The sequence below is a fragment of the Acanthochromis polyacanthus genome, chromosome 21, assembly GCF_021347895.1.
Source record: "Acanthochromis polyacanthus isolate Apoly-LR-REF ecotype Palm Island chromosome 21, KAUST_Apoly_ChrSc, whole genome shotgun sequence".
Lineage (NCBI taxonomy): Eukaryota > Metazoa > Chordata > Actinopteri > Pomacentridae > Acanthochromis > Acanthochromis polyacanthus.
This window is the reverse complement of record NC_067133.1, coordinates 26,936,329-26,953,717: the sequence shown is the minus strand read 5'-3', so window position 1 is coordinate 26,953,717 and position 17,389 is coordinate 26,936,329. Positions and strand designations below refer to the sequence as shown.

Here is a 17,389-nt window from a genome sequence, read left to right as displayed (position 1 = left end):
AGGTTGGAGTCGGTGGCTTATTCGGCTCCGGTTTTTTGTTTTTCGACAGGCGGTGGGCCGCCTCCGGGTTCCAAAAACTGGGACTCGCACCGGCCCCAACTCGTTGCTGGGCCAGAGGTGGGCCGAGGTGAGAGCCCAGTACGTCAGGGGCTGGGGTTACAGTCCGACCGTCAACAGCGGAAACACAGAAGCGCCATTTTTAAACAGCCGAGCGAGTAGCAGTAATGTTCAGTGTTTGTGTTTAAAAACCGGTAAATATAGAAGCAAAATCCAAGCAGCAACGGTCTGAGGAGGAGACCCAAAGCTTCCTGGAACTGTGGTCTTCATATGAAATTCAGTGGAAGTTAGAGGGAGCCTCTTGAACCACACCAGTGTTCGAAACAATCCAGTGGGAGATGGCTACAGCTGTACAACGAGCCTTCTTATACACAGATTTCTTTGATGGTTTTTAGTTGTTGCTCAAATATAACAAGGCAATTAGCACTGCTGGAAATTATTACAGGCATTTTTTGTAACATTTTCTAACATCGTACGGACAAATTAATAATTAATGGAGAAAATGGTTTTAAATTACAGATGCTATCAGCAACATTTCTTGTTAATTTTATTTAGTTGTCGGCCTAGGATGATGAGGTCCAGTTACCAGGATCACTACTCTGCAGCTCACTGGTCTCATCCTGCAGCTCCTTCATGCTGTCCTCTTCTCTACAGACCAAATAAAGTAAGATTTGTTTAGACTTTGCAGACATCAACATGATCAATATGTTATCTTTTGGCCCATCCTAAAATCACAAAGCACAACATTTATTTTAATCAATCAATCAAAGTTTATTTCTATAGCACTTTTCATACATAAAGTAGCACAAAGTGCTTTACAAGTTAAAAACAAAGAATAAAAAGACAATGCCCCACAAAATATAGATACTATCATCAATTTATTGTGTTTGTTTAACCGCTATGTAGGTTAGCCGCAGTAAGACAGAGTATCTGTGTGTGAATGAGAGGGACCCAAGTGGAAGAGTGAGGTTACAGGGAGAAGAGATCAAGAAGGTGGAGGATTTTAAGTACTTAGGGTCAACAGTCCAGAGCAATGGAGAGTGTGGAAAAGAGGTGAAGAAGCGTGTACAGGCAGGCTGGAACGGCTGGAGAAAAGTGTCAGGTGTGATGTGTGATAGAAGAGTTTCAGCTAAAATGAAAGGAAAGGTTTACAAAACTGTGGTGAGACCAGCCATGTTGTTTGGTCTGGAGACAGTGTCCCTGAGGAAAAGACAGAAGGCAGAGCTGGAGGTAGCAGAACTGAAGATGCTGAGGTTCTCTTTGGGAGTGACCAGGATGGATAGGATCAGGAATGAGTACATCAGAGGGACAGCACATGTTAGAGGCTTTGGAGATAAAGTCAGAGAGGCCAGATGGTTCGGACATGTCCAGAGGAGAGAGAGTGAATATATTGGTAGAAGGATGCTGAGTTTCCCACTGCCAGGCAGGAGGCCTAGAGGAAGACCAAAGAGGAGGTTTATGGATGTGGTTAAAGAGGACATGAAGGTAGTTGGTGTGAAAGAAGAGGATGCAGCAGACAGGGTTAGATGGAGGCAATTGATTCGCTGTGGTGACCCCTGAGGGGAAAAGCCGAAAGGAAAAGAAGAAGGCGTTTAACCGCTATGTAATGGATGCAAACGTATTTGAGGCTAAGTAGCTAAGCTAAATGAATTATGGAATAATAATAAACGTCAGAAGAACTGCAGCCTAGTGGCTCGGGGCTGTGAAGCCTGAGAACCTAATTCAAATAACAATAATAATAATAATAATAAAAACAGGGTAAGTTTATCCCCGTGTTTTGGAACAATAGCGCCATCAGCTGGAACCGAACAACTACACGACGCGCTCATGTTACGCGTTATGCTGCGCACGGTGCAGATCAACAACTATTGTGTACAATCAGAAATTGCAACCGCACGGGTGTGTGAACGTGTCACAGTATTTGTCAAACAGTCACAGACAGGCGTGTACGCGCTGCTTCATATGCACGCAGCTTCTTGTTACGCGTGACAGAGTTCGCGCACGTTATTTCCCCGTGCGTGTGAGCGTGTGACCAAAATGTTCTATTATCTTCATGTGAGCGTTAATGCGTGCGGTTGTAAAAAAACGCATAAATGTTACGCGTGGCCGCTCCGCGTAGTGTGAATGCCAGTGCGCAGCAATGATCACACGTGAACGTGTGCCTGAACGGGAGGCCACTATAAGTCAATGGGGAAACTCCACTACGCGTCAGGCGCACAAGTGTCAAAGCACGCGCGTGTGACACGTTCAGTTGATAGCTGCGCACACAGACATAATAAAGAGTAGACGCCGCTCGGGGTGCTGCGTAGCGAGAAATACGGCCGCCATCTTGGTCCGGTCATCATACTTACAGTTCAGCAGCAGAAAGAACCAGATGCCAGAGCACTGTGCCGCATATTCGTGTTCAAATCGCTGGATCGTCGAAAACTGGGCACGAGGGATTACTTTTCACAGGTAAGAGTTCACATTACTATTGGTTGTATTTTGTGAATCGAATATTACTGTACTGTATTTATGCCCACCAGCAAAATCGTGGCCAGCTAGCTAGGCTATGTTTACTGCCGGTGTTGACCCGTCTGTGAACTGAGACTTTATAAGTCATATTCCATAACACTGACTTAGATTACAACTGACACAGGAAAGCTAAAATAAATATTACTGGTATAACATTGACCAGCGAATTTTACAAAGGTGGCACAGACTGTATTGTTCACATGTAATTCACCCTAACAACAGTAAGCTACCGCTAATGTCTTCATACCCACCCACTTACTTAAAAATACAGACAACTGAATATCTGACTGTAGAATAGTTTGCAAACAAGGTTATTCACAGTTTAAGCAGTTTTGGTTCATTATCAGCAGATATGCATCAAAATAGGAGTTTTGTTGAAGAAAGGTTGTAAGAAATTTGAAGGAAGAAAACAAGCTTGACCTCTTTTGTAAGATGTTTTTGTATAGACTTTTCCAAATCTTCTGTTTTCATTTTGAAGGTGATGTGATGTGCGCCGTGCAACCTTGGTCAGAGATGCTTTACCATCATCATTTGATGAGAGCTACCATCTTCTAGCACTGAAAAACAATGGCGGCCTACTGATTCCATCACAAGGCACAGTGAAGGTTTTATTTTATAATCTTGTTTAATTTTTTATCTTTGCATGTTAAAGTTGCTTTGTTCTTTGTTATTTTCTCTGTACTGTGTAAAGTGTCTTTTAGCACTGTGTAAAGCGCTATATAAATATAATTTTTAAATTATTATTATAAGGTGCTGAGAGTTGCAGAGAGGTTGATTCGCCAGGCTTCAACAAAGCAAGCTCCAAAGGTGTCAACAGTCACACCCATCGTTCGGGAGGAGATTGGAACGGAGGATGTTTTTCTGCTTGAGGAACACATTGAAGAAACACAGTTTGGTATCGACAACCAACATTCCAGCTTGTTGTCATTGGTTATGTCTGTGTTTCTCAAGATAAGGCTGCACCATATTGCCAAACTTACCTCTCTTGACCTGCAGAAAGGGAGCACGAGAAAGAAGCTCTGCAAAACAGTCCTCTTTCATCGGTTTTAGCTGTAAAACGTTTGTACATGTGTAAATGTGGTTTGGGGCAGGGATGTCATGTTCTTGTGTTAACTTGAGAATTTACATTTACATTACATTTTATTCTCTCTGCTTTGTACAGCTATATGATTTATATATGTCAGAGAATTGTGAGGAAACGCTATCTGACTTCTGAAGTGGCTGCAATTTTTTTAGACATTTTAAAGAAATATCCTCCTGCTTTTCTACCAGCTCCCTGTGATTTTATTGTTGATTATTTTAACTGTACACTCAAGTCAAGCCTCGACTCAGCTGCTCCCTTCGTGACAAAACAGATATATATAAAAAACATACCACCATGGAGGACTGAGGAAGCAAAAACACTGAAGAGGAAATGCAGAGCAGCGGAGAGAAAATGGAGGAAAAACAAATTGACCGTAAACTATCACATATTTCGTGATCTAGTAAAAACATACAACAGTGCACTTAAGCAAGCCCGAAATTATTACTTCTCAAACCTGACTGCAAGCCACAAAAACAATACAAAATTTCTTTTCTCAACCATTGACAAACTACTCAACCCCACTTCCAATAATTATTAGGGCATCATAAGTAACACACTCTGTGAGGAATTTGCAGTCCACTTTGGAAGGAAGACAGAGTCGATTAGATCTAGCATTTTATCAAATGTGAAAACTGCCTCTACTTTTACTGCTTCTGTGACTCTGTCTTTAACTGAGGAAACACTGGACAGTTTTGGCCTGGTTGATGCAAGCACATTTGGTAGAATTTTATCCCAAATGAACCCAACAACCTGTCTTTTAGATCCCATCCCCACTTCATTTTTTAAGACATTTTGTGGGCATCTTGAAGACGAGCTTTTAAACATCATGAATTGCTCCCTTCAGACAGGGGTCTTCCCTGCTGCTTTTTAAACAGCAGTGGTGAGACCCCTTCTGAAGAAGAGTAATCTGGATCCCGCTATTCTTAATAATTACAGACCAGTATCCAACTTACCATTTTTAAGCAAAGTTTTAGAGAAAATTGATTTTACTCAGCTAAATGCTTTTTTAAAAAGACACAATATTTTAGAGAAATTTCAGTCAGGTTTTAGGACGAACCACAGCACAGAGACGGCTTTGTTGAAAATTGTTAACGACCTCAGGAGTAATTTAGACTCCCATAAACTTTCTGTTCTGGTGCTACTGGACTTAAGTGCAGCCTTTGACACAGTAGATCACCCAATTCTTTTATCTAGACTTAAACACCTGGTCGGCCTCTCAGGGACTGTTTTAAAATGGTTTTACTCCTATCTCTCTGACAGAAGTTTTCTGGTAAGTTTGGATACATGCTCATCAGATGTCCACAAAATGAAATATGGCGTGCCTCAAGGCTCAATTTTAGGTCCCATTCTTTTTAATTTATACATGCTCCCACTTGGAGATGTCATCAGGAGACACAGAATCAGTTTTCATAGTTACGCTGATGATACTCAACTTTACATTGCCGTGTCTCCTGATGACACAGGGCCAGTCGATGCAGTTTTTAGCTGTATTTTAGACATCAAATCTTGGATGGCAGAGAATTTCTTGCAGCTCAACCAGGACAAGACTGAGGTTTTAGTAATCGGCCCTGAAGCCAAGAGAGAGAAACTTTTATCAAAACTGTCTTCGCTATCCTTTAAACCTGCTGTTTCTGTAAAAAATGTGGGCGTCATTTTTGACTCTGAGCTTAATTTTATACCTCACATTAAACAAGTAACTAAAACAGGTTTTTACCATTTAAAGAATATAGCCAGAGTCCGCCCATTTCTCTCCCTAGCAAACACAGAGATGTTAATGCATGCTTTTATTTCCAGTAGAATGGACTACTGTAATGCCCTGCTTTCTGGTCTTCCAAAAAAACTATCTCTCAACTCCAATTATTGCAGAACTCAGCTGCACGAGTCCTGACGAAGACCAGAAAGCGGGACCACATTACACCAGTTTTAAGATCACTGCATTGGCTCCCTGTGTGCTTCAGGGTAGATTTTAAAATTATTTTAACAGTTTTTAAATGTATTAATGGTCTTGGACCTTCATATTTGTCTGATCTACTTTTACCTTATGAACCCTCACAGACCCTCAGGTCCTCTGGCACTGGCCTTTTGATAATTCCCAAGGTGAATACAGTGACTCATGGTGAGGCAGCTTTTCAACATTACGGCCCTCGCCTGTGGAGCAGCCTGCCAGAGGACCTGAGGGCTGTAGAGAACGTAGAGACTTTTAAATGCAGGCTCAAGACTCACCTTTTTAAACTGGCTTTTACGTAATGCTTTTATTTTATCTTAATGCCTTGATTTATACTATTTATTCCCTGGTCTTGCTTTTATTTATTTATTTTATTATTTTGTATACTATATTATTACTTCACTTTTTTAGTATTTATTTTACTATCTATTTTACCATTTATTTTACTATTTACTTACTATTTTACTATTCTCCATCTTTTAGTAGTTATGTTATTCTTTATTTTTTAGTTTTACTTGTTATTTTCAACACGTCTATTTTAGATTCCAGTGTTTCCTCAGTGGGGTGCCGTCTGCAACTGGGGCTTTGGCAGGGCCTGGGCCTAATGGCCCTGGAGCCAGTTGATCTGTTGGGGCCTGCTGGGGCCTGCTGCTGCCTTGGGTGTGGGCAGCTCTCAATGATGGTGTTTCCTCTTTCTGGCGCTTCTGCTCTCAGCCAACCAACGCTATTATTTCTGTTATAGAAGTGTGTGTGTGTGTGTGCGTGGCTGTGTGATTGTCTGCATGTGTATGTGTGTGTGTTGATAGGGAGTATGATGGGGTTGGGGTTGGGAGGGATGTGGGGCATTGTGTTTTTATTCTTTGTTTTTAACTTAAGCACTTTGTGTTACTTTATGTATGAGAAGTGCTATAGAAATAAACTTTGATTGATTGATTGATAGAGATGGCAATTCAGTAGAATTGGCAATTCTCCTAGTAGAGATGCCAATCGCAATCTCTACTTGGAGAATTGCCAATTCTACTAGTAGAGATTGCGATTGGCATCTCCCCTAGGGGAGATTGAAATCCTAACTAAATACAATCTCAGTTGCTATCTCACTTATGAGAATTGGTAATTCTCCTTGGAGATGGCAATTGAACTCTTAAAATATGAAAAGCATCCCTAGTAACAATTTTTTTTTTAACATATCACATTTACAGAATTCAATAATAGTGGACAGTATAAATGACAAGACGAGATATTTTGTTAAAATATATTGCTTTTATTTTCTTCTACACAACACCATATTTTTCACATCACAATTTTCATCACATGATTTTATAATGTTCATAGCACCCATATAGAACACAATATTAAACAATTATACACTTCACATTTTTAAATGTAAATCTTGCTTGCAGTTTGCAATTACAGTTTTCTAATTATATAACATCAATTTGCTTGTCTGCAGGCTGTTTTAATGTTCATAGCACCCATTTAAGAACACAATATTAAACAATTATACACTTTTAAATGTAAATCTTGCTTGCAGGTTGCAATTACAGTTTTCTAATTATATAACATCAATTTGCTTGTCTGCAGTCTGTTTTGGCACCAATTTGTTTAACCTTTTAGTCCCTGAGCCTTGTTTTTGAGGCACCTCCTTAGTACCTACAGCCCCTGCCGGCAGGGGCTGTAGGGACTAAGGGAGTGTGTTTTGGCACATACCAACACTAGAAGGATGACACTTGGTGGAACATGGTATTCCAGCCTTCTTACATTTACACCGGTTGCTGACGCAGCTTCCTTTGCAGGCACAAACAGATGATCCCTGGGTGGTGGTGGCTTGCCATTCTGTGGTCTTGCGTGATGCCTGGATCAGTGTTACCTCTTCAAGTGTCTCAACATTAAGGTTTTGCAGAGAGGGAACGCAAACATTCCGCATATCCACAAGGTCCTCAGATTTGAACCTGTACTTCACAATTCCTCCAGCTGTGTAGATCATGTATATGGTGTCTTGTCCTTGTTGGTTCACCTCCATGACTTTGTAGGGCAGAACTGGAGGATCTGTGTTGGTCCGGTCCACCTCGTTGATGCGTATTCCCACTGTGTCTCCTATACTGTAGGCTTTCACCAGGTTCTTTGTCTTTGCATCGAAGTTGACTTGTTGTCTGTCTTCAGATAGTTGTCTGTTGCGATCTTGTGTACTTTGCTGTGTGGGGTGTCAAGAAGCTCGACTGGTGTTGTGCTTGCCAACTCCCAGATGACAAACTGTCCTTCAGATATGGGTTCTTCAAAAGGGTTGCCAGATGTGGGAACTTCGTGAAATGTCATTGCTTCTTTGATCATCCTCACTTTATTTGATTGACAATAAATTATCTGATGTCCAGTATATTGTTGTTATTTTCCACACATTCTTTTGAGCATGTGTCAAAGGACACTTTGAGAGTGACAAGCTGGCATTTTTGAAGTTCTGTGACATTCATCATGCCTGCCACATTAGGTGAAAACTGTCATATTTGTGATATTTACTTGCAATGATCCCAGATTCCAACTATTTTCAAGTTATTATTGATTATTTGTATGTACCAATATTCATATACTAGCCAAACAAAACACGTCTTAAAATCATATTATATATTTAAATTTACTACATACAAACTAACATCATGATGAATATGTCTTAGAGATGTAAATCTGTAATTATTAAACTTTCTCTGAGTGAATTGGAGATTGTCCGAGTAGAATTGGAAATTGTTCTAGGGGAGAGATGCCAATTGCAATCTCTACTAGTAGAATTGGCAATTCTCCTAGAAGAGATTGCAATTGGCATCTCTCCTAGGGGAGATGGCGATTGGCATCTCTACTAGGAGAATTGCCAATTCTACTGAATTGCTATCTCTACTGTGACATATATATTATCATTTTCTGATATATATCTTTTTTTTAAAATATATATGTATGAATTATATTGATAGTCTATATATGATTTATATAATAATTTCTCTGATATATTGATTGTATTAATACTCCAGATATGATTTATATATATTATGTTTTAGGATATATTGATTATATTGATACTCCATACATGATTTATATATCTAGTATGATTTTCTCTGATATATAACTTATATATATATATATATATATATATATATATATATATATATATATATATATATATGTGAATGATGGTGATACTCCAGCTATCATTTATATATATTCATTTTCTCTGATATACAACATATCTATTGTTTTATATCATAGACTGTATATATAGTGGACGTAGCATCAGGCTCCAGAATTGAAGCCAACCCGGAAGTGTAAAAAACTTGCAATATCACGCCGTCTGCTAGGGTTGGCTCCAAAAAGCTTTTTCTCCATAGACCCCAATTCATTTTTGAAAAAAATAAAATTTGATAGACTGATTTTCTAACGCTCAGGATTTTTTATTCCCGTTAGTTTTCATGGTCAAAATAACAGATCAGGTGGCCGATCTTAAAATAAATCAATACTGAATTTTAAATAAATCGTTAAAGTTGGCGGAGCCAGGGGACGTGGCTATAATTGATAGACAGCAACAGAAGCCTATGCGGTAAAATGTGGGCGGGATAAGAGTCCTCAGCCAATCCTGCCCCTAGTTGCTCTCCGGTCCAGCCTGTTTGATGACGCTTTTTACGTCACTGGCTCCAAAAAATCCAAAACGGCGACCAGGAAGTAGCAAAATCCGGGCTTCATTTTCTCAGCCTTGAAACCAACGGGTGACGTCACGGTTAGTTTACGCCTGTTTTATATAAAAATGTGTTCATTAGTCAGTATTTTGTTCATATATGTATATATAGTGTAATCATATATTGTCTCTTCACATTATTAAAATAATTGACTTTACTGCTTTTATCTGCTTCTCTAACATATATTAGTTTGTGTGTTTACAGTGTTTGCAAAATACCTGTCTACAGTCAAGCAATATCAGAATATTCTATTACTGTTAATCCCGCTATAAATATTAAAACACGCCGAACCATTTGTCCTGTATCATAGATACATGTATGATGTTTGCAGCAAATAAAATTTTTTAAAAAGCGTGAAAATCAGTTTAATATTCAGAGTTAAGATGGATTAAATGCGCTGTCAAACATCGCTAAGTGGAGCGGGTGACCGGTCCAAGATGGCAGCCAGACCGCTCGTCAGCCCCAATAGGCAGTAGCGGTCGATGCTGCGTCTACTCTTTATATATGTCTATGCTCCAGACGACCTGTCAACCATTCCAGACCAGACTCTCAATGAAATAGCCCCGCCCTCTGGCTTCGTAAAACTTTAACGCTCTATAAAAAATTCAATATTGATATATTTTAAGATCGGCCACTGGATTTCTCATTATGAACATGTAAACTAACAAAAAAAAATTGATATACAGGCTATGCACCCTACTCTGTTTGGCTCCACCCTTGCTGATGACCCTTCTGGTTTCAGAAAATGAAAAACGGGTCTTTTTTCATTTCTATCTCTTACTGATTTTATTTTCTGTTGTTGTAAATATATAATGGAAATCAAAGCATTTTTAAAATTTTGTATATCCCTTTTTGATCATGAAAAGGAAAAACACCTTGTATTTCTATTTTAATTTTTGTATTTTAAAACGAAAATCAAATAACCACTCGTGTTTTGTTTTTCAATACCCGTTTCAGAGCGGAAAATCCAATTACCAAAATATACACGGACCTGTTTAGCTGAGGTAACTTGAGTTTTACTTTTTTTCTTACTTTTCTTTAATGCTTGTATTTTTCTGTTCTGTTTCTTACACTGTGACATTTTTAATCTTAATGGGGTTTTTTGTAAACTGATTTTTCTGCTTCCAGGACAAACTGACAGTTTCACTATGAGACAAAATGTTGTGTGATAAAACCATAGACTGTAAAACCATAGATTGTACAGTCTATGGACAAAAAAACGGCAAAATTTTATTTGAAAAGACGACCGTTTGTGTTCAACCAATAGGGTAGCAGCTCTTGAGACTCTTAGCCAATCAGATCCAGCTGCTGTTGAGCCCCGCGCATTGCGAGTATAAAGTGCTCTGCTTCCTAGCGCAATGGCAGCTTCTTACACAGACCTGTGAGATTGTAACTCTCGTAAAATATCATCCCGCGAGATTTCACGGCAGGAAAATGGACGCCCAAAACCTGTTGCGTGTAGGTGTCGTTATGTTTCCATCGACTGTGGTTGCCTTGACAGTTTTGAACAAGAGACGAAGACTACGGGTGATAGTTCATAGGCCAAGTCCGTATGTGTGGCAAAGGGCACGTATAAGGGATTTCTGGGAGAGGATAGTAAATGATGAATTCACCGACGAACTGTGGATCCAAAATTTCAGAATGACTCGAGCCACATTCAGTGAGCTGTGTGATGCTATTGAGCCTCTTGTTGCACCAGACTTTTCATGCCTTCGGGAGCTGGTGCCTACTCAAAAGCATGTGGCTATTGCCCTCTACAAACTCGCAACCTGTTCAGAGTACAGGGTAATAGGAGAGACATTTGGTGTAAGCAAAACCACTGTGCACAGGTGTGTATATGGGGTTTGCCAAGCCATTTGCAACAAGCTAATGAAATGATTAATCCGTTTGCCAGATGTTTCCGAGGCACTTGAAATTGCTCAACGCAGTTTTGAAACACATAAAATACCCCAGGCTTATGGCGCAATTGACCCACATACCTGTCCGTGCTCCAAGTGATGGTTATCGCGACTACATCAACAGGAAAGGCTGGACATCAATAGTGCTACAGGCTGTGGTTGTTGATCGATTAATAATCAGGGATATCAGTGTGGGATCACCTGGATGTGCACATGATGCTGCTGTGTTTGCCACATCACATCTGTTTAGGTAAAACTTCATATTCTATTAAACAAAGTAGATTTGACAAATCCTAAGTCAAAATCTTTTAACTTATACATTTCAGTGAATGATTTGATATTTTTCTTTAAATGTGTAAAAAAAATTAACCAATTAAACAAGTAAAAGAAGGTAGAATATACATTTTAAGAAATATGTTTCACTTGTTCCACTGGCACTTTTATTAACTTTTTTTTAACTTGCCAGAAGGTACCACTTCCCACTGAAATGTTTGAATTAAGCTGGTTTTGGCTTATGTGTGATCTAGTTTGTAAGAGTAGACCACACCAAATCACAAACATGTTTGTACTGTTTTCAGATACCCAGACAAACATCCCCATGCAACCAAGGACGTAGGAGGAGTTCAAGTGCCCCTATTCCTAGCTGGTGACCCTGCATACCCACTGTTACCCTGGGTCATGAAGGGCTTCTCTGGTCCCAATTTGACAGCACCATAGGAGACTTTCAATGAACATTTAAGTGGCATCCATGTTAAAGTTGAACACACATTTGGACACCTGAAGGCAAGGTGGTGTGTTTTGGCTAAACAGTCTGATATAGACAATAGTTTTATGCCTGTGGTGGTAGCTGCATGTTGTGTTCTTCATAAGTGAGGAGAAAAGACAGCAGCTACCACCTGCAGCATTAGGTCCCACAGTGCCCCATCTCCAACAGCCACAGGGACAGCATCAGGACCAACCAGACACTGGAGCCCTTGTGATCAGAGATGCTCTTGTCCAGCATTTGGTCACAGCTGATTAGTATCCCCACTCAAGAAGCAAGTGTAAAAATGACTGATGAGAAGCAAAGTTGAGCTTTAACACAACTTTCATGTGTATCATAGTATTACAGTGACACCAGGACATAGAAAAATAGTTTAATGTGTGCTTTTACACAGAATTGTCAACAAAACATTTTTGTCTTATAAAGTGCTTTTCAGAGATTAAAAAAAGTCTCCATATATAACCTGAGATTTCACAGAAAACCATGAGCACCACAGCAACAGCTACATTTTAAAGCTTGTTTCAAAATTCTCTGAAAGAATATTTTTTACTGTCTGACTTCAAAAAGTGCCTTTTCAATGTCCTTTGTATGAGCTGCCATTATAAACAAAATAAACATAGCAATCAAAACTTGTGGCTGTTTTTGTAAAGTGACACATCAGTTAAAATTGTTTTTGAATTCTTTGGACTAACTTAGAACATGGTGAAATTAACTGTAAACAGATAGTAATAATATCAAAGTAATGAACCTGGCAATGTGGGAATTTAGACCTACAAACTGTGGTATGTTCTGTAAGAATGGGGATGGTCTTGGGAAGAGGCAGGAGGAGGCTGCTGCTGGTGATGCGATTGAGGTGGTGGGTGGTGGTATGCAACAGGCTGCTGCTCTTGGTAGTAGGAAGTATATGCTGGAGGTGTTTGTTGGGGGAAAGGGGGCCGTGCTTCAGCAATCGCTTCCAGAGCACGAGCATGGCGCTCTGCCACCTCTGTTGCCTTCTCAAAATACTGAATTGCTCGGCTGAGCACCTCAGAAATTGTAGAGGGTGGCCTGATCCTGTTTTGCTTGTTCTCTCATCATGCTCATGTGCTGTGATGAAGCTGAGGGTCGACGCTTCTTTGGCCGTCTCCATGTTTCTTGAGGTGGGGCTGGAGGCTGGGATGAATCTCCCTCATCTGGCACATCAGGAGTGTCATCATGGGGTGATGAGGGCAAGACATCAAATGATACTATAGTGACATGAAGAGTGAATAAAATGTGATAAATGAAAAAAATATATAGCCGGTAAAATTCAGAATTCTTAGAAATAAAAAAGGTGCTTCATATAGCTGAGTCTGTGTTTTAAAGCAACTTCAATAAGATAACTTTTTACAATAACATGGAACTGAAATATTTGCACAGTGATATTAAGATGAACTAGAAAGGCCTCCACCAAGCAACTCAGTTTCACCCATAAATTGTGATTTCCACCCAACATCATAGTCCTGTATTTTCTATGAGAAAACATACCCTCCTTAGCAGAGGTAATAAACTGTGTTCTGTTTTGTGCATACTAAAATCGAACGTCTTACATTTGGGGAAAATAACCGGTTTCTTATGTAATTGAAAATAATATTGTTTATGACGAGTTGTTGTCTTCAAATTACATATTTATTTTCTCCTCAAATTAAATTTTTCCTCTATTGTGTTTTAAAGGCCAGATAATAAGCTCACTTTTGTTTATCTGAATTACTTTTTTTTATCCACTACCAATTCTATTATCCAAGTGATTAATATGATGCAACTTTTAGAGACAGCCCAGTACTACCCTCCGAATCCGTAGAAGTCTCCCGATTTGGTTCCTCATCATCTGCTTCAGCTTCCGTAATACACAGAATGGTAATAATCAAATACAGTAACTCGTAATTATTCAAGAGATGCGTTAAATATTATAATAACTAGGTTGTGTTAGGGGAGCCTTATGTGATAGCATGCAACATACATGTAAAAATCTGACGTTACACTTCGTAAAGGTATCGCCATACCACTTTTATTACACGTCTATCTGCAAGTGAATCCTAACATGATAATGCTATGTTTTCTTTAGCACTTTTGCTAACTTCATCAGACAAAATACAAACGAAAAGCTCGAACTTACCCACACTGTTAATTGTTAAGGACATTGCTTGCATGATGGGGCGATGTCCCAAAATTCTGTTCATGGCACCGAAGTACTTAAACTTAATCTTTGCCTTCCCCCCGGCTCCACTTTTGCACAATAGGCGTTGTTCTGCTAGGTAGCGTTGCTTTAGAGTTTTCCATTTGCTGCGGAGAATGTGCCAAGGCTTGTCGAACCCTTTCTCCCTCATTTCCGCTTCTATCTCCTTACAAAACTCCGCATTCCTCTGCTGTTTGCTGTCTAGTATGACAGTGATGTTTTACATGTACCGCGCCATGTTTACGCGGAGAGAACTGGTCATGTGACCAGGTACGTCACGTCCGGTGACGTATAATTACGGAAAAAGTGTTTCCATTGTGCTTTTGCGATATTTTTCAATATCGAAACGTCTGAAAAACCACCTCATGAGAGCGTAAAAACTTTTTTGCGACATTTTAGTCCTTTTTCGAAATTCAGGTGTTTCCATTACCAGTTTTTTATTGCGCTATTTACATTTTGCGCAAATCTAAGGGTAATGGAAACCTAGCTAGTGAATCAAACAATCGATCTAATAATGTTCATGTTGTATAATGTGTTGACTGGAGTTAAGAAAACTACGTGTGTGAAAACTATGACTGTAGCAGTGTCTGGCTATGGCAAACTAAAATTATGTTCCTTCAAAGAGTTTTTGTTGTTCCAGTTTGAGGTTATTTCAGTCTACTGTTTGTTTTATTTGACTTTATCATACAATGAGTAGTCTGAAGTGTCTAATTAGTAGTTGTTAGATCATATTAGCATGTAGCTAACTGGTAAGATATCTAAATTGTCTTGTTTTCCTCCAGCGTGAGTGTATCTCCGTCCACGTTGGTCAGGCTGGGGTGCAGATTGGCAACGCCTGCTGGGAGCTTTACTATGAACATGAGATCCAGCCAAATGGACGGATGCCCGACGATAAGAATGTTAGAGAAGGAGATCATTCCTTCAGCACCTTCTTCAACGAGACTGGAGCTGGAAAGCACGTCGACAGAACTGTGTTTGTGGACCTGGAGCCCACTGTCATTGGTAAATAAACTCTCAGTAGATCTAGAAGCTACGTGTGACTGTCAGTCAAAGCTCCTGTGATTTCTGATTGAATGTGTCTCTTTAGATGAGGTGCGCACTGGGACCTACTGCCAGCTGTTCCATCTTGAGCAGCTAATCATTGGCAAAGAGGACGCTGCCAACAACTATGCCCGTGGACACTACACCATTGGAAAAGAAATCATAGATCTGGTTGTGGACAGGATCTGCAAACTGGTGTGTAAATTCAGGGCAGTTATTTTCTAATATATCTTACAAATCACTCATGAAATGACATTCCTGTATGTCATGTTTATCTTCTATGTCTCCCTCTCTGTCCTCAGGCTGACCAGTGCTCTGGTCTTCAGGGCTTCCTGGTGTTTCACAGCTTCGGTGGAGGCACCGGCTTTGGTTTCACCTCCCTGCTGATGGAGCATCTGTGGGTGGATTACGGCAAGAAGTCCAAGCTGGAGTTCCCCATCTACCCAGCTCCCCAGGTGTCCACTGCTGTGGTGGAGCCCTACAACTCCATCCTGACCACCCACAGCACCCTGGAGCACACTGACTGCACCTTCATGGTAGATAACGAGGCCATCTACGACATCTGCCGTAGGAACCTGGACAGGCTGATGGCTCAGATTGTGTCCTCCATCACCGCTTGTCTTTGTTTGGATGGAGCCTTGAATGTTGATCTGACAGAGTTCCAGACCAACTTGGTTCCATATCCCCGCATCCACTTCCCTCTGGGCTCCTATGCTCCTGTTATCTCTGCTGAGAAGGCTTACCATGAGCAGTTAAGTGTGGCTGAGATCACAAGCGCCTGCTTCGAGCCGGCCAATCAGATGGTGAAATGTGACCCTCACCACGGCAAGTACATGGCTTGTTGTCTTTTGTACCGTGGTGATGTGGTGCCCAAAGATGTCAACGCTGCCATTTCCACTATTAAAATGAAGCGCACCATCCAGTTTGTGGACTGGTGTCCCACCGGCTTCAAGGTTGGCATCAACTACCAGCCGCGAACCGTGGTTTCTGGTGGAGATCTGGCCAAGGTCCAGAGGGCCGTGTGCATGCTGAGCAACACCACTGCTGTGGCTGAGGCCTGGGCTCGGCTGGACCACAAGTTTGATCTGATGTACGCTAAGCGTGCCTTTGTTCACTGGTATGTAGGTGAGGGTATGGAGGAGTCAGAGTTCTCTGAGGCCAGAGAGGACATGGCAGCTCTGGAGAAGGATTATGAGAAGGTGGGAGTCGACAGTGTTGACGGTGAGGAAGAGGAGGAAGAAAATGAGTATTAAACAGGGATGTGATTTTTCCGCGAATTCGCGGAATTCCGCTTTTTTTAACGTTTACAAAAAAAAATCCGATTTTTTCACCCCAAAAAATCCGATTTCGTTTCTCCCAAGGTACGACTTTTAGATATTCCGAGACCGTATCAGGCATGTTATTTGGTGTATCAATTTTGAGACCCAACATGAATTGCCCAAATTCGATGAGAAAAAAAAATATGGGGTGTAAGGGGTATAGGGATGGATCGCACGTAGTTGTCAACAGTGCGCTGGCAAAAGCACGAGTTGGAAACAACGATTGGAGAGCATTATCGAAAGTTAGATGTCGCTGGGAAAGCGAGGTGCATGGTGTGCGACGATGAGACAAAATACAGCAACAGAGGATGCCAAGCGCTGATAGACCACATGAAAACGAAAAATCATGCCAGGAAATTGTACGAAAAGCGCTCTAACCACCAAATGCCCAGCAATTTTTTCACCCGGCGGAGGGAAGAGACGCGACAACAGGACCAAACATACGGGATCAGTAGTGTGTACTTGCAACCATTGACATAATAAAGAGTAGACGCCGCTCGGGCTGCTGCGCAGCGAGAAATACGGCCACCCTCTTGGTCCGATCACCCGCTCCACTCAGCGCTGTTTGACAGCGCATTTAATCCATGTTAACTCTGAATATTAAACTGATTTTCACGTGTTTTTATTTTTTGCTGCAAATGTCATACATGTAGCTATGATACAGGACAAATGGTTCGGCGTATTTTAATATTCATAGCGGGATTAACAGTAATAGAATATTCTGATATTAAGCTCGACTGTAGACAGGTATTTTGCAAACACTGTAAACACACACACTAATATATGTTAGAGAAGCAGATAATGGCAGTAAAGTCAATTAGCCTATTTTAATAATTTGAAGAGACAATATGATTACGCTAT

At 40.5% G+C, this 17,389-nt stretch overlaps 2 protein-coding genes across 2 annotated transcripts in view; one reads left to right on the top strand and one right to left on the bottom strand.

The window, feature by feature from the left end:
* Positions 1–17,389, bottom strand: part of prkcbb (protein kinase C, beta b) — a 163,562-nt gene that overhangs the window by 11,313 nt on the left and 134,860 nt on the right. The gene's annotated exons all lie outside the window — the stretch shown is intronic.
* Positions 15,035–16,530, top strand: LOC110945447 (tubulin alpha-1A chain-like). The gene is made up of 3 exons (XM_022187030.2): positions 15,035–15,170; positions 15,256–15,404; positions 15,512–16,530. Exons 1-3 carry the CDS (start codon positions 15,050–15,052, stop codon positions 16,460–16,462), a joined length of 1,221 nt encoding a protein of 406 aa, XP_022042722.2. The 5' UTR covers positions 15,035–15,049; the 3' UTR covers positions 16,463–16,530.

Bases quoted from the DNA above. Each gene is read 5' to 3' on its own strand.
- LOC110945447 (XM_022187030.2), top strand. From the start codon at position 15,050: ATGCCCGACGATAAGAATGTTAGAGAAGGAGATCATTCCTTCAGCACC. The intron at 15,171-15,255 runs GTAAATAAACTC...GTGTCTCTTTAG, and splicing joins CCTGGAGCCCACTGTCATTG to ATGAGGTGCGCACTGGGACC. The intron at 15,405-15,511 runs GTGTGTAAATTC...CTCTGTCCTCAG, and splicing joins TGGACAGGATCTGCAAACTG to GCTGACCAGTGCTCTGGTCT.